At 36.9% G+C, this 15,547-nt stretch overlaps 1 protein-coding gene across 1 annotated transcript in view; it reads left to right on the forward strand.

The window, feature by feature from the left end:
• Positions 1-15,547, forward strand: part of MAGT1 (magnesium transporter 1) — a 55,368-nt gene that overhangs the window by 12,375 nt on the left and 27,446 nt on the right. The window contains exons 2-3 of the mRNA XM_081126776.1: positions 6,691-6,860; positions 9,272-9,389. Of these exons, the coding sequence (XP_080982902.1) occupies positions 6,691-6,860; positions 9,272-9,389 (288 nt within the window). The remainder of the gene's footprint in view (positions 1-6,690; positions 6,861-9,271; positions 9,390-15,547) is intronic.

Here is a 15,547-nt window from a genome sequence, read left to right on the forward strand (position 1 = left end):
GATGTACTCCTATCAAGGAAGCTTTCAACTCAAATGTAAAGAAAAGAAACATTCCTTTTTAAAACCATATACTGGAGAAGAGAAAAGAACTAGTGAAAGAAGTGACTAGGAAATATTAAGGTGTTATATTTGAGTTATCTAGACTATATCACATTCTTCAACTGTTCTAGGAAGATCAGGTGTTGATTTATTATGAATGGTGTATTTTTCCTGTTGTTCATTATTTGAATTGTTTAATATTTATTTAATTTTACAGTACTGTGAAGATTCTTCTCATTTTAGAACAGTTCTCAATAAGAGGGAAGGAGGATTTTGCTCCCCAAGGATTATGTGGCAGTGTCTGGAGACATTTTTGGTGGTTGTAGCTGGTGGTGGGGGTGTTACTGGCACCTAGGGGGTAAGAGGTTAGGGATGCTGCTCAACATCCTGCAATGTGCAGCACAACTCCCCACAACAAATAATTATGTCACCTAAGATATCAGTAGTTTTGTTGTTGAGAAACCCTGGCTTCGAATGATCATAGGCTGTTTGAATCCTAGCTCTGTGTCTTTAACTTTGGGTAATTTGGGTAAGTTATTTAACATCTGTGATTCTGGTTGCTCAAAAGGGACATGAGCATAAAAATTGAGTACCTCATAGTGTAGTTTTGAGGTTTGAATTAAATACTGTACTCTCTATAATAAGAGAAGTTGCTGCCTGACGCATACATACTAAGCATTCCAAATATAGCAGGTCCTCGAATAACATCCTTTTGTTGTTTCCTTATAAAGTTGATGCAATGTCTTGTTTATATCAATTAACCTATGTTAAAATTGGTTTCTTTAGATTTCATTTTACTTAGTCACAGAACCAATGGCTTAAGTTAAGTGAGGACTTAACTTTAGTAGCTGCTGTTTTCTCCAAAAAAATCAATTCAAGAGAGGTATACTTTAAGATATATTAAAATAATTAATATTAAATATTAGACATATTAATATTTAAGATATATTAAAAAATTAGGTCATTGTGAATAAGGATTATAACTTCTAATTATTTGGTTCATGTGATTATTATGTGTTCATGTAATTTTATTGTAAAAGTTTAAAACTAGTTCATCTTTTGTTGTAATCTATCTTCAATTCATTTTAAAGAAAGTGAACTCAGAAAGTAACCTAATGGCCCCTGTATTAAGTAGTCTTTTGAGGTGATAATCTCATTTTATAAGAGCTTTAAAGAGAATCTGTAATTCCTCTGAACTAATTTCTTCTATTGGATAAATTATTTGGAGATTGAATAGCCAGAAATCTGGTCTTTCCAGGCTGTTAATAAACAGGAACAGGAATATTACAAATGTTTTACATAGACCAAGTTGAAAGTTTATTCAGGACTTTTTGTTTAAGAAGACTCCACATATTAATAGCTAATTCAAAGCACATATGCTTGTTTTGTTGGAATGATCATATATCTATGTGATTGAATAGAGGGAGACTATATAAAAAACTATTTTAATACTTGTTACTGCTTTTCACTTTTTGTCTAAAATAGCCACAAGTAGAATCTGCAACCTTGGTAAGTAAAATAGGCAAATCATGTTTGAATTTGCTGGTAACTATCAAATTTAATTTGAAAATGTAACAAAATTAATTACTGCTTAAAAGCAGAGAATGCATATTATTTTAATTTAGTTTTGTTTATTTTTTTAATGGAACATTTCACGAATTTGAATGTAATCTTTGTGCCAGGGCCATGCTGATGTTCTCTGTGTCGTGTCAATTTTAGTATATATGTTGCTGAAGCAAGCACAAGAATATTTTAAAACTGTGAACCAGCCCGGCCAGGCATGGCTCAGCGGTTGAGTATCTGCCTAGGATCCAGGAGAGAGCGGTTCGATTCCCAGTCAGGGCACATGCCCAGGTTGCGGGCTCGATCCCCAGTTGGGGGCGTGATGGAGGCAGCCGATCAGTGATGACTCTCTCATCATTGACGTTTCTTTCTTTTTCTCCCTCCCTCCCTCCCTCCCTCCTTTCCTCTCTCTGAAATCAATAAAAATATATTTAAAAAAAATAAAAATAAAACTGTGAACCAGTATTGTTCTCTGAGCTGTGAGACTCATTAGGATGTATCAAATAATAATTCATTTTATTGGAAAAACTGAATACATTTAATCTAATCAGCTTTTATTTAAATAGAATATTCCCTACTCTTGACAATTATTGGTAACTGATTCTACTGTTAAAAGATGAGCTAGCCTCTACCCCTTACCTTAACTACCTTCCCGTTCATTCTCTTCACTGCCTTTAGCAATGAGCTGTTTCCTTAATGTCATTCAGTGCTCCACAAGTCTTGTTATTTGCTATACCAATCTTTTGAGAGTATATAGAGTCCATATTCAGTTTTCTTTTTTTTTTAATCCTCACCTGAGGATATTTTTTTCCATTGCTTTTCAGAGGGAGAAGAAGCGGGAGAGAGACAGACAGGCACCGATGTGAGAGAGAGACACACTGATTGGTTGCCTCCTGCATGAGCCCCAACTGGGGCCAAAGATTGGCCGGAATCAAACCTGGGACTCTTCAGTCCGAGGGCCAGTGCTCTAACCAATGGACCAAACCATCTAGGGCCATGTTTATTTTTCCATGTATGGCATATTCATCTTCCAGCTCTTACCGGAATTATTTTGTATCTGCTACAATACTAATTTTTATGCCATCTATCTCTTTTCATTCATAAAGTTGTACTCAGGATTTTTTTTCAGTATTGCCTGAATTCAGGCATACTTTGAAAGTAAACCATGCCTGGCTAATGTGGCTCAGTGGTTGAGCATCAACCTATGATTCAGGAGATCCTGGTTTGATTCCTAGTCAGGAACCATGCCCAGGTTGCGGGCTTCAGCAGGGGGCGTACAGGAGGCAGCCGATTAATGACTGTCTCATCATTGATGTTTCTATCTCTCTCTCCCTCTTCTTTCCTCTCTCTGAAATCAATTTAAAAGAAAAATTAAATCGCTTATCCTGGCCGGTGTGGCTCAGTTGGTTGGTTATCATCCCATGCCCTGAAACTTTGCTGTTTCATTTCCCGGTCAGGGCACATGCCCTGGTTGCGTTCGATCACTGGTAGAGGGTGTGCAGGAGGCAGCCGATCGATGTTTCACTCTCACATCAATGTTTCTCTCCCCCCCCCCTTTTTCTCTCTCTCTAAAAAAAAAAAATCAATAAAAAAATCTTTAAAAAAGGAAATTGAACATTTTTAGAATTTGTTACTATTCTCTTATATTAAAAATTTTCCATTTCTGTGTGTTTATGTGTGCAATCATCTTTTCTTCCTTATATATTAAAGTAATATGCAAGTGAACCCATTTCCAGCTAGGTTCTGTTAAATAGAAATTCAGTGCACACTTATTGAGTGCCTACTATATATGGTAAAGTGCAGTGTGTGTCTGCTCTCTAGTAGCTAATAGTTTAGGGAAGGAAACAGATGTCAAAAATGTCTTATAATGATAAATGCAGTTAAAAAGTGTGATATGTCTAGCAGGTCTAGAGGGGTGGTGTTAATATGCTTGTGTCCTTAGTCCTTGGCCACTTAGGAAAACCATTTAGGGTCACTCACAACTCACTAGACATGCATTCTTTGAGAATTTTGTTGAGGTGACTAAAGCCACAGAAGCTATTCTTTTTTAAAAAATGTTTTTATTGATTTTAGAGAGAGAGAAACATTGATGAGAGAGAGACATCGATCGGCTGCCTCCTGCATGCCCCCTACTGGAGATTGAACCTGAAACCGAGCATGTGCCTTGACCGGGAATCAGACTGGGAACCTCTTGGTTCATGAGTGTATGCTCTACCTCTGAGCCACACTGGCCAGGCACAGAAGCTATTCTTATTGGTTCTAGGGATATTTTTCTTAGCCCAGGTCTGAGACAGCTCATTTGCATTACTGACAACGATGTTTCAAAGAATGCTATTTTTCTAGTAGGTTTGTGATCCACTTCCAGAGTGAAAAGGCACATCCTAACATCTGTTCTCTGATGACTGAGTTTCATGGGAGGGATATAATTTTAAAGTTTGAATACCAGTGCCCTGGCCAAATTTCAGTGTAAGTAATGGGAAATGTAACTGGTTAAATGCTTCTGATAATGAGCCACTTCATGATGTACTAGCCCTTTATAAACATATCCCTTTCAAGAAGAGCAAAACCATAAGTTAGTATTAAGTCTGCATTGAGATTCTTGTCTGTACTTTTTATTTTATCTTTCCCTGTCTTACTATTCTTGCAAAGTTTGAATATAAGGGTAGACACGAGGGAAAGGATAAATATGATTGCATGAATTTCAACTGAAATTCTTGTTGACTTCCTTTGCCTCATGATGACTGGCTGTTAAAAAGAAACAAAATGTGGCTTTTTCTTTTCTCTGTGTAGATGTAAGTTTTCATTTATCTGTGATAGATATTCAGGAATGCTGGATTGTATAGTTAGTGCAGAGTTAGTTGCTTAATTTTTAAAGAAACTGCCAAACTGTTGTCCAGAATGGCTGTGCCATAGTACATTCCTATCAGCCATGTGTGACGTCCAGTTTCTCTACATCCTCGCCAGCCTTTAGTGTTGTCACTATATTTTATTTTAGTTACAGGTGTATAGTGCTATCTTATTGTGCTCTTAATTTGTATTTCTGTAATGGTTAATGATGTGCATCTTGTCATGTGTTTATTTGCTGTATGTAAATAATCTTCAAGGAAATGTCTTATGTTTTTTGCCCATTTTCTAATTGAATTGTGTTTTTCACTTTTGAATTTTGATATTTGAATTTTTCAATTTTGAATTAAAAAAAATACATTCTAGCTACTAATCCTTTGTGACATATGTGGTTTGAAAATATTTTCTTTCACTCTGTAGCTTGTCTTTTCTTCCTCTTCACTAGGTCTTTCACAGAGCAAAAGTTTTTATTTTGATGGTGTTCAGTTTATCAATTTGTTTTCTTTTTATGAATTGTGTTTTTGGTGTCAGGTTTAAGAACTTTGCCTCGCCCTTGGTCCTGAGCATTTTCTCATATTTTTTCTAAAATTTTTATGGTTTTCATTTTTACATTTAAGTATGTGATCCATTTTCAATTAATTTTTGTATAAGGTCTGAAGTTTATTTCGAGGTTTATATTTTTGGCTATGGATGTCCAGTTGCTTCAGCACCATTTGTAGAAAAGGCTCACCTTCCTCTACTGAGTTGCTTTTGCACCTTTTTTTTTTTCCCCCACTGTCTCCAGCTTTAATTAACATACTTTTGCTGTAGGTGGCAAAACGGCACCAGGTATTAGACTGGTGGGGTCTGAAGGGACCTGGGTTCAGCAACCTTGGTACTCGAGTTCTGTCTAGGAAAGAATTCAGAGCCAAGACTCAAACTATAAGAGAACATTTTATTTGGAAAATCCCAGAGGTAGAAGTAATTTGTAAAAGAAATGGGGCTTAGGAGGTAAATGAGTTATAGAGGTAAAGGAAGGGCCCTTTGAACTTGGGAGTGAGGAAGGTAATGGTAAGGGTCCTGAGAGAATGGGAAGGGGGAAGGGAAAGGGAAAGGAAAAGGGTTGCTCCCAGCATACTTCCTGGAGGAAGGGCCAATTTTTGAATGTTTCTGAAAACTTACTTGGCTGTACTTGTGTAAGTCTATTTCTGGGTTCTTAGTTCTGTTCCATTGATCTATGGGTCTATCCTTTCATCACTACCACCCTCCCTTGCTTATTATAGCTATAGTAAACCTTAAAATTGGGTGGAATGATTCCTCACACTTTATTCTTTGTTTTCAAGATCGTTCCTACTATTCTAGTTTCTCTGCAGGAGTGTGTGTTTGTGTGAGGAGGGGGGTGTTGAGAAGCAAAATGTTAAATAAAATTAGCCAGTTGGTTTAACACTACATTCTTTGGAATCTTTGGAAAATGAAAGGGTTTATGATTTTATATTATTTTATTTATTAGTAAATAATAAACAGTTCACATCAAAAGTATAGTATTTGACTAAATCTCATCATGAAATAGTTTTATTTATTTATTTATTTATTTATTTATTTATTTATTTATTTATTTTATTTTATTTTTTAATCCTCACCTGAGGACACTTTCTCCATCAATTTCTAGAGAGAGTGGAAGGGAGGGGGGGGAGAAAAACATGGATGTGAGAGAGACACGTTGACACATTGATTGGTTGCCTCCCCTATGCACCCAGCCTGGGGCAGGGAACCTGCCGCCGAGGTACATGCCCCTGACCGAGAGTCAAACCCACAACCCTTCAGTCAGCAGGCCGACACTCTAACCACTGAGCATACCAGCCAGGGTAAAATAATATAATTTTAAGAATTATTATTTTCAGGCCCAACTCCTAAATTTTATTTTTAGGTCTCTTACATTTTCTTTTCTTTTTTCTTTTTCTTTTTTTAATATATCTTTATTGATTTCAGAGAGAGGAAAGGAGAGAGAGAGAGAGAGAGAGAGAAAGAGAAACATCAATGATGAGAGAGTCATTGATCGAGCCCGCAACCCAGGCATGTGCCCTGACCGGGAATCGAACCCCTATCGCCTGGATCCTAGGTCGACGCTCAACCGCTGAGCCACACCCGGCCGGGCTCTTACATTTTCTATATACCTCTACTTGTTAGTCTTGGTGTTAAGTTGCCTAGATAAAAGGAACTTTACATGACAAGTTCAAAACAGCATGCTTTCTTTTTCTTTTTTAGATGGTGTTATCTGAAAAGGTTAGTCAACTGATGGAATGGACCAATAAAAGACCCGTAATAAGAATGAATGGAGACAAGTTCCGTCGCCTTGTTAAAGCCCCACCAAGAAACTACTCCGTTATTGTCATGTTCACTGCTCTCCAGCTTCATAGACAATGTGTCGTGTGCAAGTATGAACCTTCAACTACACTTTAAAATTAAATAACTTACAAGATTTTAACCATTTTTCAGTCCCAGAAGAACTAAATTAGTTTAGTGGGTGAATAATTAATGTATATACCTTATTTAGGATATCTAAAGTAACTACTACTGCTCTTTCATAGTCATTTCATGGTTGTTCATATTAGTGGGGGAACAGAGAGCAAGGATAAAAGTATTATAGCCATCATAGGAATAAATCTAACAATTACCTTCTGAATTGGTATCAACTTATATAAATGTATGCCAATAGCATTGATGTAGTGTTTTATTATTTGTGTTTTCAACTTCATACTCTTGTTTTATCACAACAGTCTCAGAAGGTAGTGAAGCAAATATTCTCTGTTTTGGGAGAAACAAGTTCTAAAATTTTAACTGGTGTACTTAAAGCTAGAGACATTTATTAATGCAATAGTGGTGGCTACATCCAAGTTTGGAATTACAAGAGAACTTTTTTAGAAAATAAAGATGCATGATGTAGAGATGTTTCTTGTTTTCTCGGTTATTTTGTAGTGACTATAAAAATTTCACTTAAACTTTCATCAAATAATGGTTTATTGATTTTATTTTACTGTTTCTGAATGATCTTAGGAATAAAGATGGATGTTTCTTTAAACAAAAGTGTTATGGGTAATTAAAAATAGCAGATACTAAATAATAAAATAGCTTTTGCCTTTCAGTGTGTTTTTTTTTAAACTTATATTTTTAGATCAGTATGTGTGATCTGGAAATTTACTTTAAATGAAATGGCAAAGCTGCCCTTTAAAGAACTGATTTAGTAAAAACCTTGGAGGCTTTCGGCATTCTGACAGCCTGGGCTCATGTGAAGGAATAGACAGCCTCCTTTCACAATACTGTGTTATGCTACCCCAAGCCTTGCTAACTCTTCTTAAAGGATTTTCTCCTTGGAGGTAGGAGATAGTCAAGGTATTTGCTTCCAGAGTGCTTATTTTATGGGGTATATACTGAATATGAATTAAAAGTAAACAGAAGAAGGAAAAAGAATAGGTGGTATTAACTATGAATAAATTTAAAATCTAGAGTTACTCCTAATTCAGTCAGTTCACTCATTGGCAATCAACAATGTACAAAAACACCAGGGAACAAACACAGACTCCATAATTTTGTATTAAATGCGAATTAATGGAGTTCTTAATTAACCTAAGTTTTTACTTGTATCTTACTTTCTACAAGACCAAATTTAAAATTAGCTCACATTTTCCTAAACTCATTCAAAAAATAAAATTAAGCAGCAGCAGTATGTATAATACTATATATTTGGTGCTATCAGGATGAGAAATATGAGATGCCTTACCCTCGTCATCTGGCTAGGGAAATGAGTTCCACACATGAAAATTTTACTGGCAGTATAAGAAAATTTATGATTAAGTACTCTATGAATTGTGTACATAGTAAGTATTGTAAAATTTCAGAAAGGACATATAACAGGAGTGGTTAGGGCTGGCCTAATGGAGAAGATAAGACATACTAGGGCTAGACAGATGGATCAGATTTAGATAGAGGTAGAAGCAACAATGTGTGCAAGGGTACACAGGAATAAATAAAAAGCTGCAACTAAGATACCCCTTTTGAGATTAATAGAAAGGCAACTTAAAAGCTAGATGCATTTGGAACTAGATAATATAGAACATTGAATAACCAGTGAAAGAGCTTGGAGACTGTGTTCTGAAGGTAACAGAAAAGCAACAGTTTCTGAGGAGTTTCTTGGAGAAGAAACTAGATATTAAGGATCTGGCTAGATAATAGCAATGAAAATAAGTGAGAAGGGGTGGAGATATAATCCCAAATGAACAATTGTCAGATCTTAGAAACTGAAAGCATATGGGCAATAAGTGAAAAGTCAAATATGACTTGAGGTTTCAGTTAATCTCAGTTTCCTAGATTCTTCTCATTTTTATCCTAATAATTCATCACTCTGTATTTTTATGTACTAAGTAGCATTTTGTATTTTTGATTTTTAAAATGGATTAATATTATCATCTACTTTATCTGGGAAAATACTTCAACCTTGTACCCTTTGAACTCTTAGAAGTAATTTAGGATATTAAAAATTGTTGTACAGACAATTAGCTGGATTTTCTAGTGACTACTGAAGGGCTTTAAGATAAGAAATAGGTACAAAGTATGAAGTATAGACAGGTAATTACTACTTTCTATTGAAATCCTCAATACTTGGGGTAAGACTTATGCCAAAACAATGGCAGAGTTTGCCAATGTTTGTCCTAACCCCACCAGCAGAGCCTGACTGCCCCCCCCATTGGAAAAACAACTGTTACGTCTTTGGATCTATTTTACTGCTGATAAACCAGATTGCTTTAAAAAATGTTTTATATTTTATCTTCAAAAACCTGATTACATCTAGGCAAGCAGATGAAGAATTCCAGATCCTCGCAAATTCCTGGCGATACTCCAGTGCATTTACCAACAGGATATTTTTTGCTATGGTGGATTTTGATGAAGGCTCTGATGTATTTCAGATGGTAAGATCTTTGGTTTATTCTATTAAGTAGAAACAGGCAAACTATGGATAAAGTGGAATACATCTTTTTCAATGGCCACAAGAAGTTAAATAGGACTTGTCTTATGTAAGATCTAGAGTAATTAGTGAAATAAAAGCTAAACTTTAGCTAACCATGAAATGTAACGGTCCGTGCTTAACCTAATAGAATATGGAAATTGGGTAGTAATCAAATAACTTACATATATAAATAAAATTGTGGTAAATATACATAATAAAAATTACCATTTTAACTTTTTAGTGGACAGTTTATCAAGTAACTTTTTAAATCACAGCATTAATCCATAATTATGCCATCATTGTAATATTTATATTCTTAGTAGAGTTAGGTACTATACTTGTCTTTACCCTCTTGCTTCTTGTCTTAGTGGAAAAATTCCTTCTTGTTGAAAGCTTCACCCTTTTCCTCTGCCCTGGATCCCATATATATGGGCTCTGTCAATTGTGACCTCTCTCACCTGTATTTTTTAAAAAATGAAGTCTGTTTTTTAAAGAGCAGCTTACGGTTCACAGCATAATTGAGGGGTAAATACAGAGATTCACCCCCTACCCCCACACAAGGATAGCTTCCCCCACTATCAACATCCCCCACCAGAGTAGTAAGTTTTTTACAGTTGGTGAACCTACATTGACACAACATAATCATCCAAAAGTGCACAGTTTACATTATGGTTCACTCTTGGGCTTGTATAGTCTACTGGTTTGGACAAATGTATGACAGTTGTCCATCAATATGGTATCATAAAGAGTATTTTTATTGCCCTAAAAATCATCCATACCCTGCCAGTCCATCCCTCCCTCTAACTTTTAGTAACCATTGATATTTTTACTGTCTTCATAGTTTTACCTTTTCCAGAATTCCATATAGTTAGAATCATACAGTATGTAGACTTTTCAGATTTCTTTCATTCACTTAGTAATCTGTATTTAAAGTTCCTCTGTGTCTTTTTATGGCTTCATAGTTCATTTCTTTTTATTGCTGGATGATATTCCATTGTCGAGATGTACCAGAGTTTGTTTATTGATTCATGTACTGAAGGACACCTTGGTTGCTTCCAAGTTTTGGCAATTATGAATAAACTGCTATAAACATCTCTACAGGTTTTTGTACAGATAAAAGTTTTCAACTCCTTTGAGTAAATACCAAGGAGAGTGATTGCTGGATCAGATGGTAAGAGTATGTTTAGTTTTGTAAGAAATTGCCAAACTATCTTCCAATATGGCTGTACGATTTTGCATTCCCAGCAGCAATGAATGAGAGTTCCCATTACTCCACATCCTCATCAGCATTTGATGTTCTCGGTGTTCTGCATTTTGGCCATGCTAGTGGGTGTGTAGCGGTATCTTGCTGTTTTAATTTGCATTTTTTTGATGATATATGGAGCATCTTTTCAAATGCTTATTTGCCATTTGTATATTTTCTTTTTTAAAAAATATATCTTTATTGATTTCAGAGAGAGGAAGGGAGAGGGAGAGAGAGAGAGAGAAACATCAGTGGTGATAGAGTTGTCATTGATCAGCTGCCTCCTGCACACCCCCGACTGGGGATCCAGCCTGCAATCCGGGCATATGCCCTGACCAGGAATCAGACTGCGATCTCTTGGATCACAGGGCAATTCTCAACTGCTGAACCACACCAAGATGGGTGCCATTTGTATATTTTCTTTGGTGAGATGTTCCTTAAGGTCTTGGGCCCATATTTTTAAAAGTTTCTTTATCTTTATTGTTGAAAGTATTACAGATGTCCCTTTTTTTCCCCCTTTGACCCCCTCCACCCCGCACCCCGCCCCAGGCCTTCCCGACACTATTGCCTGTGTCCATGGGTTATGCAGTTGGGCCCATTTTTTAATTGGTTTGTTCTCCTATTGTTGAGTTTTAAGAGTTCTTTGTATATTTTAGATAACAATTGTATATCAGATGAGTCTTTTGCAGATTTTTTCTCCCAGTCTGTGGCTTGTAGTCTCACACTCTTACACAGAGCAGAAGTTTTTAATTTTTAAAAAAAATATGTCTTTATTGATTTCAGAGAGAGGAAGGGAGAGGGGGAGAGAGAGATAGAAACATTAGTGATGAGAGAGTCATTGGTCACCCCCCACTGGAGACTGAGCCTGCAACCTGGGCATGTTCTCTGTTTGGAAATTGAACCATGATCTCCTTGATCATAGACCGATGCTCAATTGCTGAGCCATGCCAGCTGGGCAGAAGATTTTAATTTTAATGAAGTACAGCTTACCAATTATTTCTATCATGGATTATATCTTTGGTGTTAACACCATGTGTTGAAAAGACTATCCTTTCTCTATTTAATTGCCTTTTCTCTTTTGTCAAAGATTAGTTGACTATATTTATATGATTCTTTTTCTGGGCTCTCTATTATGTTCCATTGATCTATTTTTCTGTTCTTTCATCAGAACCACACTGTCTTGATTATTCTAGCTTGAAGTTGAATAGTGTCAGTCCTCTAACTTTGTTCTTCAATATTATGTTGGCTATTCTTGGTCTTTTGCCTCTCTATGTAAACTTTAGAAGCAGTTTGTTGATATCCACAAAATTACTTTCTGGAATTTTAATTGTGATTGCATTGAATCTATAGACAATGTTGGGAAGAACTGATTTCTTGACAGTATTGTGATTTCAGACAGTATTCCATGCCTGTGAACATGAAATTTCTCACCATTTCTTTACTTCTTTGATTTCTTTTATCGGAGTTCTGTAGTTTTCCTCATATAGAAAGATCTTATATATATTTTGTTATATTTATACCTAAGTGTTTCATTTTGGGGGATGCTAATGTAAATGGTATTTTTTTTTTTCAAATTCCTCTTGTTCATTGCTGGTGTATTGGAAACCAGTTGTCTTTTGTATTTTAACCTTGTGTTCTGCTACCTTACTATAATCCTAGGAGTTAGTCTGGTAGATTCTTTTGGATCTTCTACATAGATGATCATGTCATCTGTGAACAAAGACAGCTTTATTTCCTCCTGCCCAAACTATATGCCTTTTCTTTCCTTTTCTTATTGCGTTAGCTAGAACTTCCAGTATGATGTTGAAAAGGAGTGGTGAGAGGGAAAATCCTTGTACCTGATCTTAGTGGAAAAGCTTCGAGTTTCTTACAACTAACTCTGATGTTAGCTGTAGGATTTTCATACATATTCTTTATCAAGTTGAAGACATTCCCTCTAGTTTACTGAGAGTTTTTTTAGTTTATTATTGTGATAGATTACATTAATCGATTTTTGAATGTTGAAGCAGCCTTGTGATAAATCCTACTTGGTTATGGTGTATAATTCTTTTTATACATTGTTGATTTCATTTGCTAATATTTTGTTTAGGATACTTGCATCTGTGTTCATGAGAGATATTGAGCTCTAGTTTTCTTGTAATATCTTTGTTGGGCTTTGGTGTTAGGATAATTCTGGCCTTATAGATTGAGTTGAAAGTATTCCCTCTGCTTTATTCTCTGAAAGAGATTGTAAAGTTTTTCTTATATACCTGATAAAAGTCATCATTGAACTCATCTGAGCCCAATGCTTACTGTTCTGGAAGATTATTAATATTGATTCAATTTCTTTAATAGATATAGCCTACTCAGATTGTCTACTTCTTGTGTGAGTTTTGACAAATTGTCCCTTTTAAAAAATCGGTCCATTTCATCTAGTTTATCAAATTTTTGGGCATACACTTGCTCTAGTTTTCTTCTATTGTCCATAGGATTTCTAGTGCTTTCTCCTCTTTCATTTCTGATATTATTAACTGTGTATTCTCTCTTTGTTTCTTAGTTAGCATGACAAGAGGCTAATTGATTTTATTGATCTTTTGAAAGAACAAGCTTTGGGTTTCATTGCTTTTCTGTATTCAATTTCATTGACTTCTGCTCTAATTCTTCTTATTCTATTTTATTACACTAACTTTAGATTTAATTTGCTCTTTTTCTGATGTCCTAAGGTGGAAGCTTAGATTATTGATTTTAGATTTTTTTTAAAAAAAATATCTTTATTGATTTCAGAGAGAGGAAAAGAGTTGGAGAGAGAGATATAGAAACATCAATGATGACAGTCATTGATTGGCTGCAGCCCGCAACCCGGACATGTGCCCTGACCAGAAATCGAACCCCGATCGCCTGGATCCTAGGTTGATGCTCAACCACTGAGCCACCCCCGGCTGGGCTGATTTTATATCTTTAGATCTTTTTTCCTCATATACAGGGTGGGGCAAAAGTAGGTTTCAAGTTGTGAGTACATGAAAGAGGTTCTTCTTCTATTTTTAATCCTCACAGGAGGACATGCTTAGACAGGAGGTGGGGGAGAGAAAGAGCAACGTCGATATGAGAGAGAAACCTAATCAGTTTCTTTCCGTACACTCCCTGACAGGGTATCAAACCTACAACCCAGGTATGTGTCCAGAGCAAAAATTGAACTGGCAACCTTTTGGTGCATGGGACAGTGTTCAACCAATTGAGCCACTCTGGGTGGACAAGAGTTTATTCTTTTTTTTTTTTTTTTAAATATATCTTTATTGATTTCAGAGAGAGAAAAGGAGAGAGCGAGAGAGATAGAAACATCAATGATGAGAAAGTCATTGATCAAGCCCGCAACCCGGGCATGTGCCCTGACCAGGAATCGAACCCTCATCGCCTGGATCCTAGGTTGACGCTCAACTGCTGAGCCACGCCTGGCTGGGCAAGAGTTTATTCTTGAGGAGGTTAAAGTTGGTGGTGGACTGAGTGGAAGCTACGCTGACACTCTCCCAGGACTAAACTAGAATTACAACTAAAATATAGAAAAACCATTCTGAATAATCAACTGCAACTGAAGTCGAGCTGGAGAGCACCCTGTTAACCAAGGAGGAAAAGTGGAGACTACATAGAGACTGGTAGGAAGTGCAGAGGGGAGAGAGGGCTGGCTGGGCTCCCACAGGCTGCAGCTGAAAGTCTGGAGGAATATCTCAGCTGTGGGGGTTCCCACTGAGGACTCTGGGGCCTAAACCCCAGGCTGGGCTTCCCAGCCAAGAGCACCAGAACTGAGAAAGGTGCCCGTGTAACAACTGGCTGTGAAAAGCAGCAGGGTTTCTGTCTGCCAGGGAGAGATGGCTGGAAGTGCAGGCACCCTCTTAAAGAGCCAACACAAAAGTTTTGTGTACAGCCACTCACCTTGGGATCCAGCAGAGGGAAGGCAGAGTGGACTGGACCTGTGTGAAGAGAATCTAGGGTTGTAGGCTCTGGAGATTGAGATCAGAAGTCATCCATCTAGATTCCTGTGCCAAGTTATTTATTCCCCCATACTGCAGAGAACATCTTTTATCAGATAATTTGCTGCTGTTGCCTGAATGGGGAGCAATTGCCCTACCCTGCTGAAAACTTCTCACCCTACCCAGAGGAGTTTCTACAACCTGAGGCTCCTTAAGAGACTGAATAACAATCATCCATCCCACCCTGTGGAGTTTCTGTACCTGAGGCTCATTAAGAGAATCACAATAAGCCTGCAGGCAAAGGCAGACCTCAGAGTGCTTTGAGTCTTTGCCTGATCTGCTTCTGGACTTGGGCCTTGGAAAAGCAGGCATTGGTCTGCATCTTGGTTCTGTCCAACCGCACCCAGCCCCAGCAGAGGAGCCCTCAAGCCAAGGGTTGTTGATGGTTCCAAACAGGGTACTCAGGGTCATTCACAAATAGCATCTGACATTGGCCTGCACCAAAGACCCTCCAAAAACACTGACTTGTAGCAGATCTACCTAATACATAGAAACAAACCCAAACAGGGAGCCAAAATGGGGAGATAAGCCCCAAATGAAAACAAGAGGGGTTTCCAGAAAAAGAGCTACATGAAATGGAGATAAGCAATCTCTCAGATACAGAGTTCAGAATACTGATTGTAAGGATGCTCAACAACATGAAAGAAGATATGGAAACTATGAAGGAAATTAAGAATGATGTAGCAGAAATAAAGAATACATTGGAAGGAATAAACAGATTTAGCGGAAGCTGAGGATCAGATCAACGAATTAGGAGACAGGGTAGAAAAAAATCACTCAATCAGAGATCTAAAAAGGAAAAACAATTTAAAAACATGACACTCTAAGGGAGCTGTGGGCAACATGAAACATAACAATATTAGCCATATAGGA

This window comes from Miniopterus schreibersii, assembly GCF_964146895.1.
Source record: "Miniopterus schreibersii genome assembly, chromosome: X".
Lineage (NCBI taxonomy): Eukaryota > Metazoa > Chordata > Mammalia > Chiroptera > Miniopteridae > Miniopterus > Miniopterus schreibersii.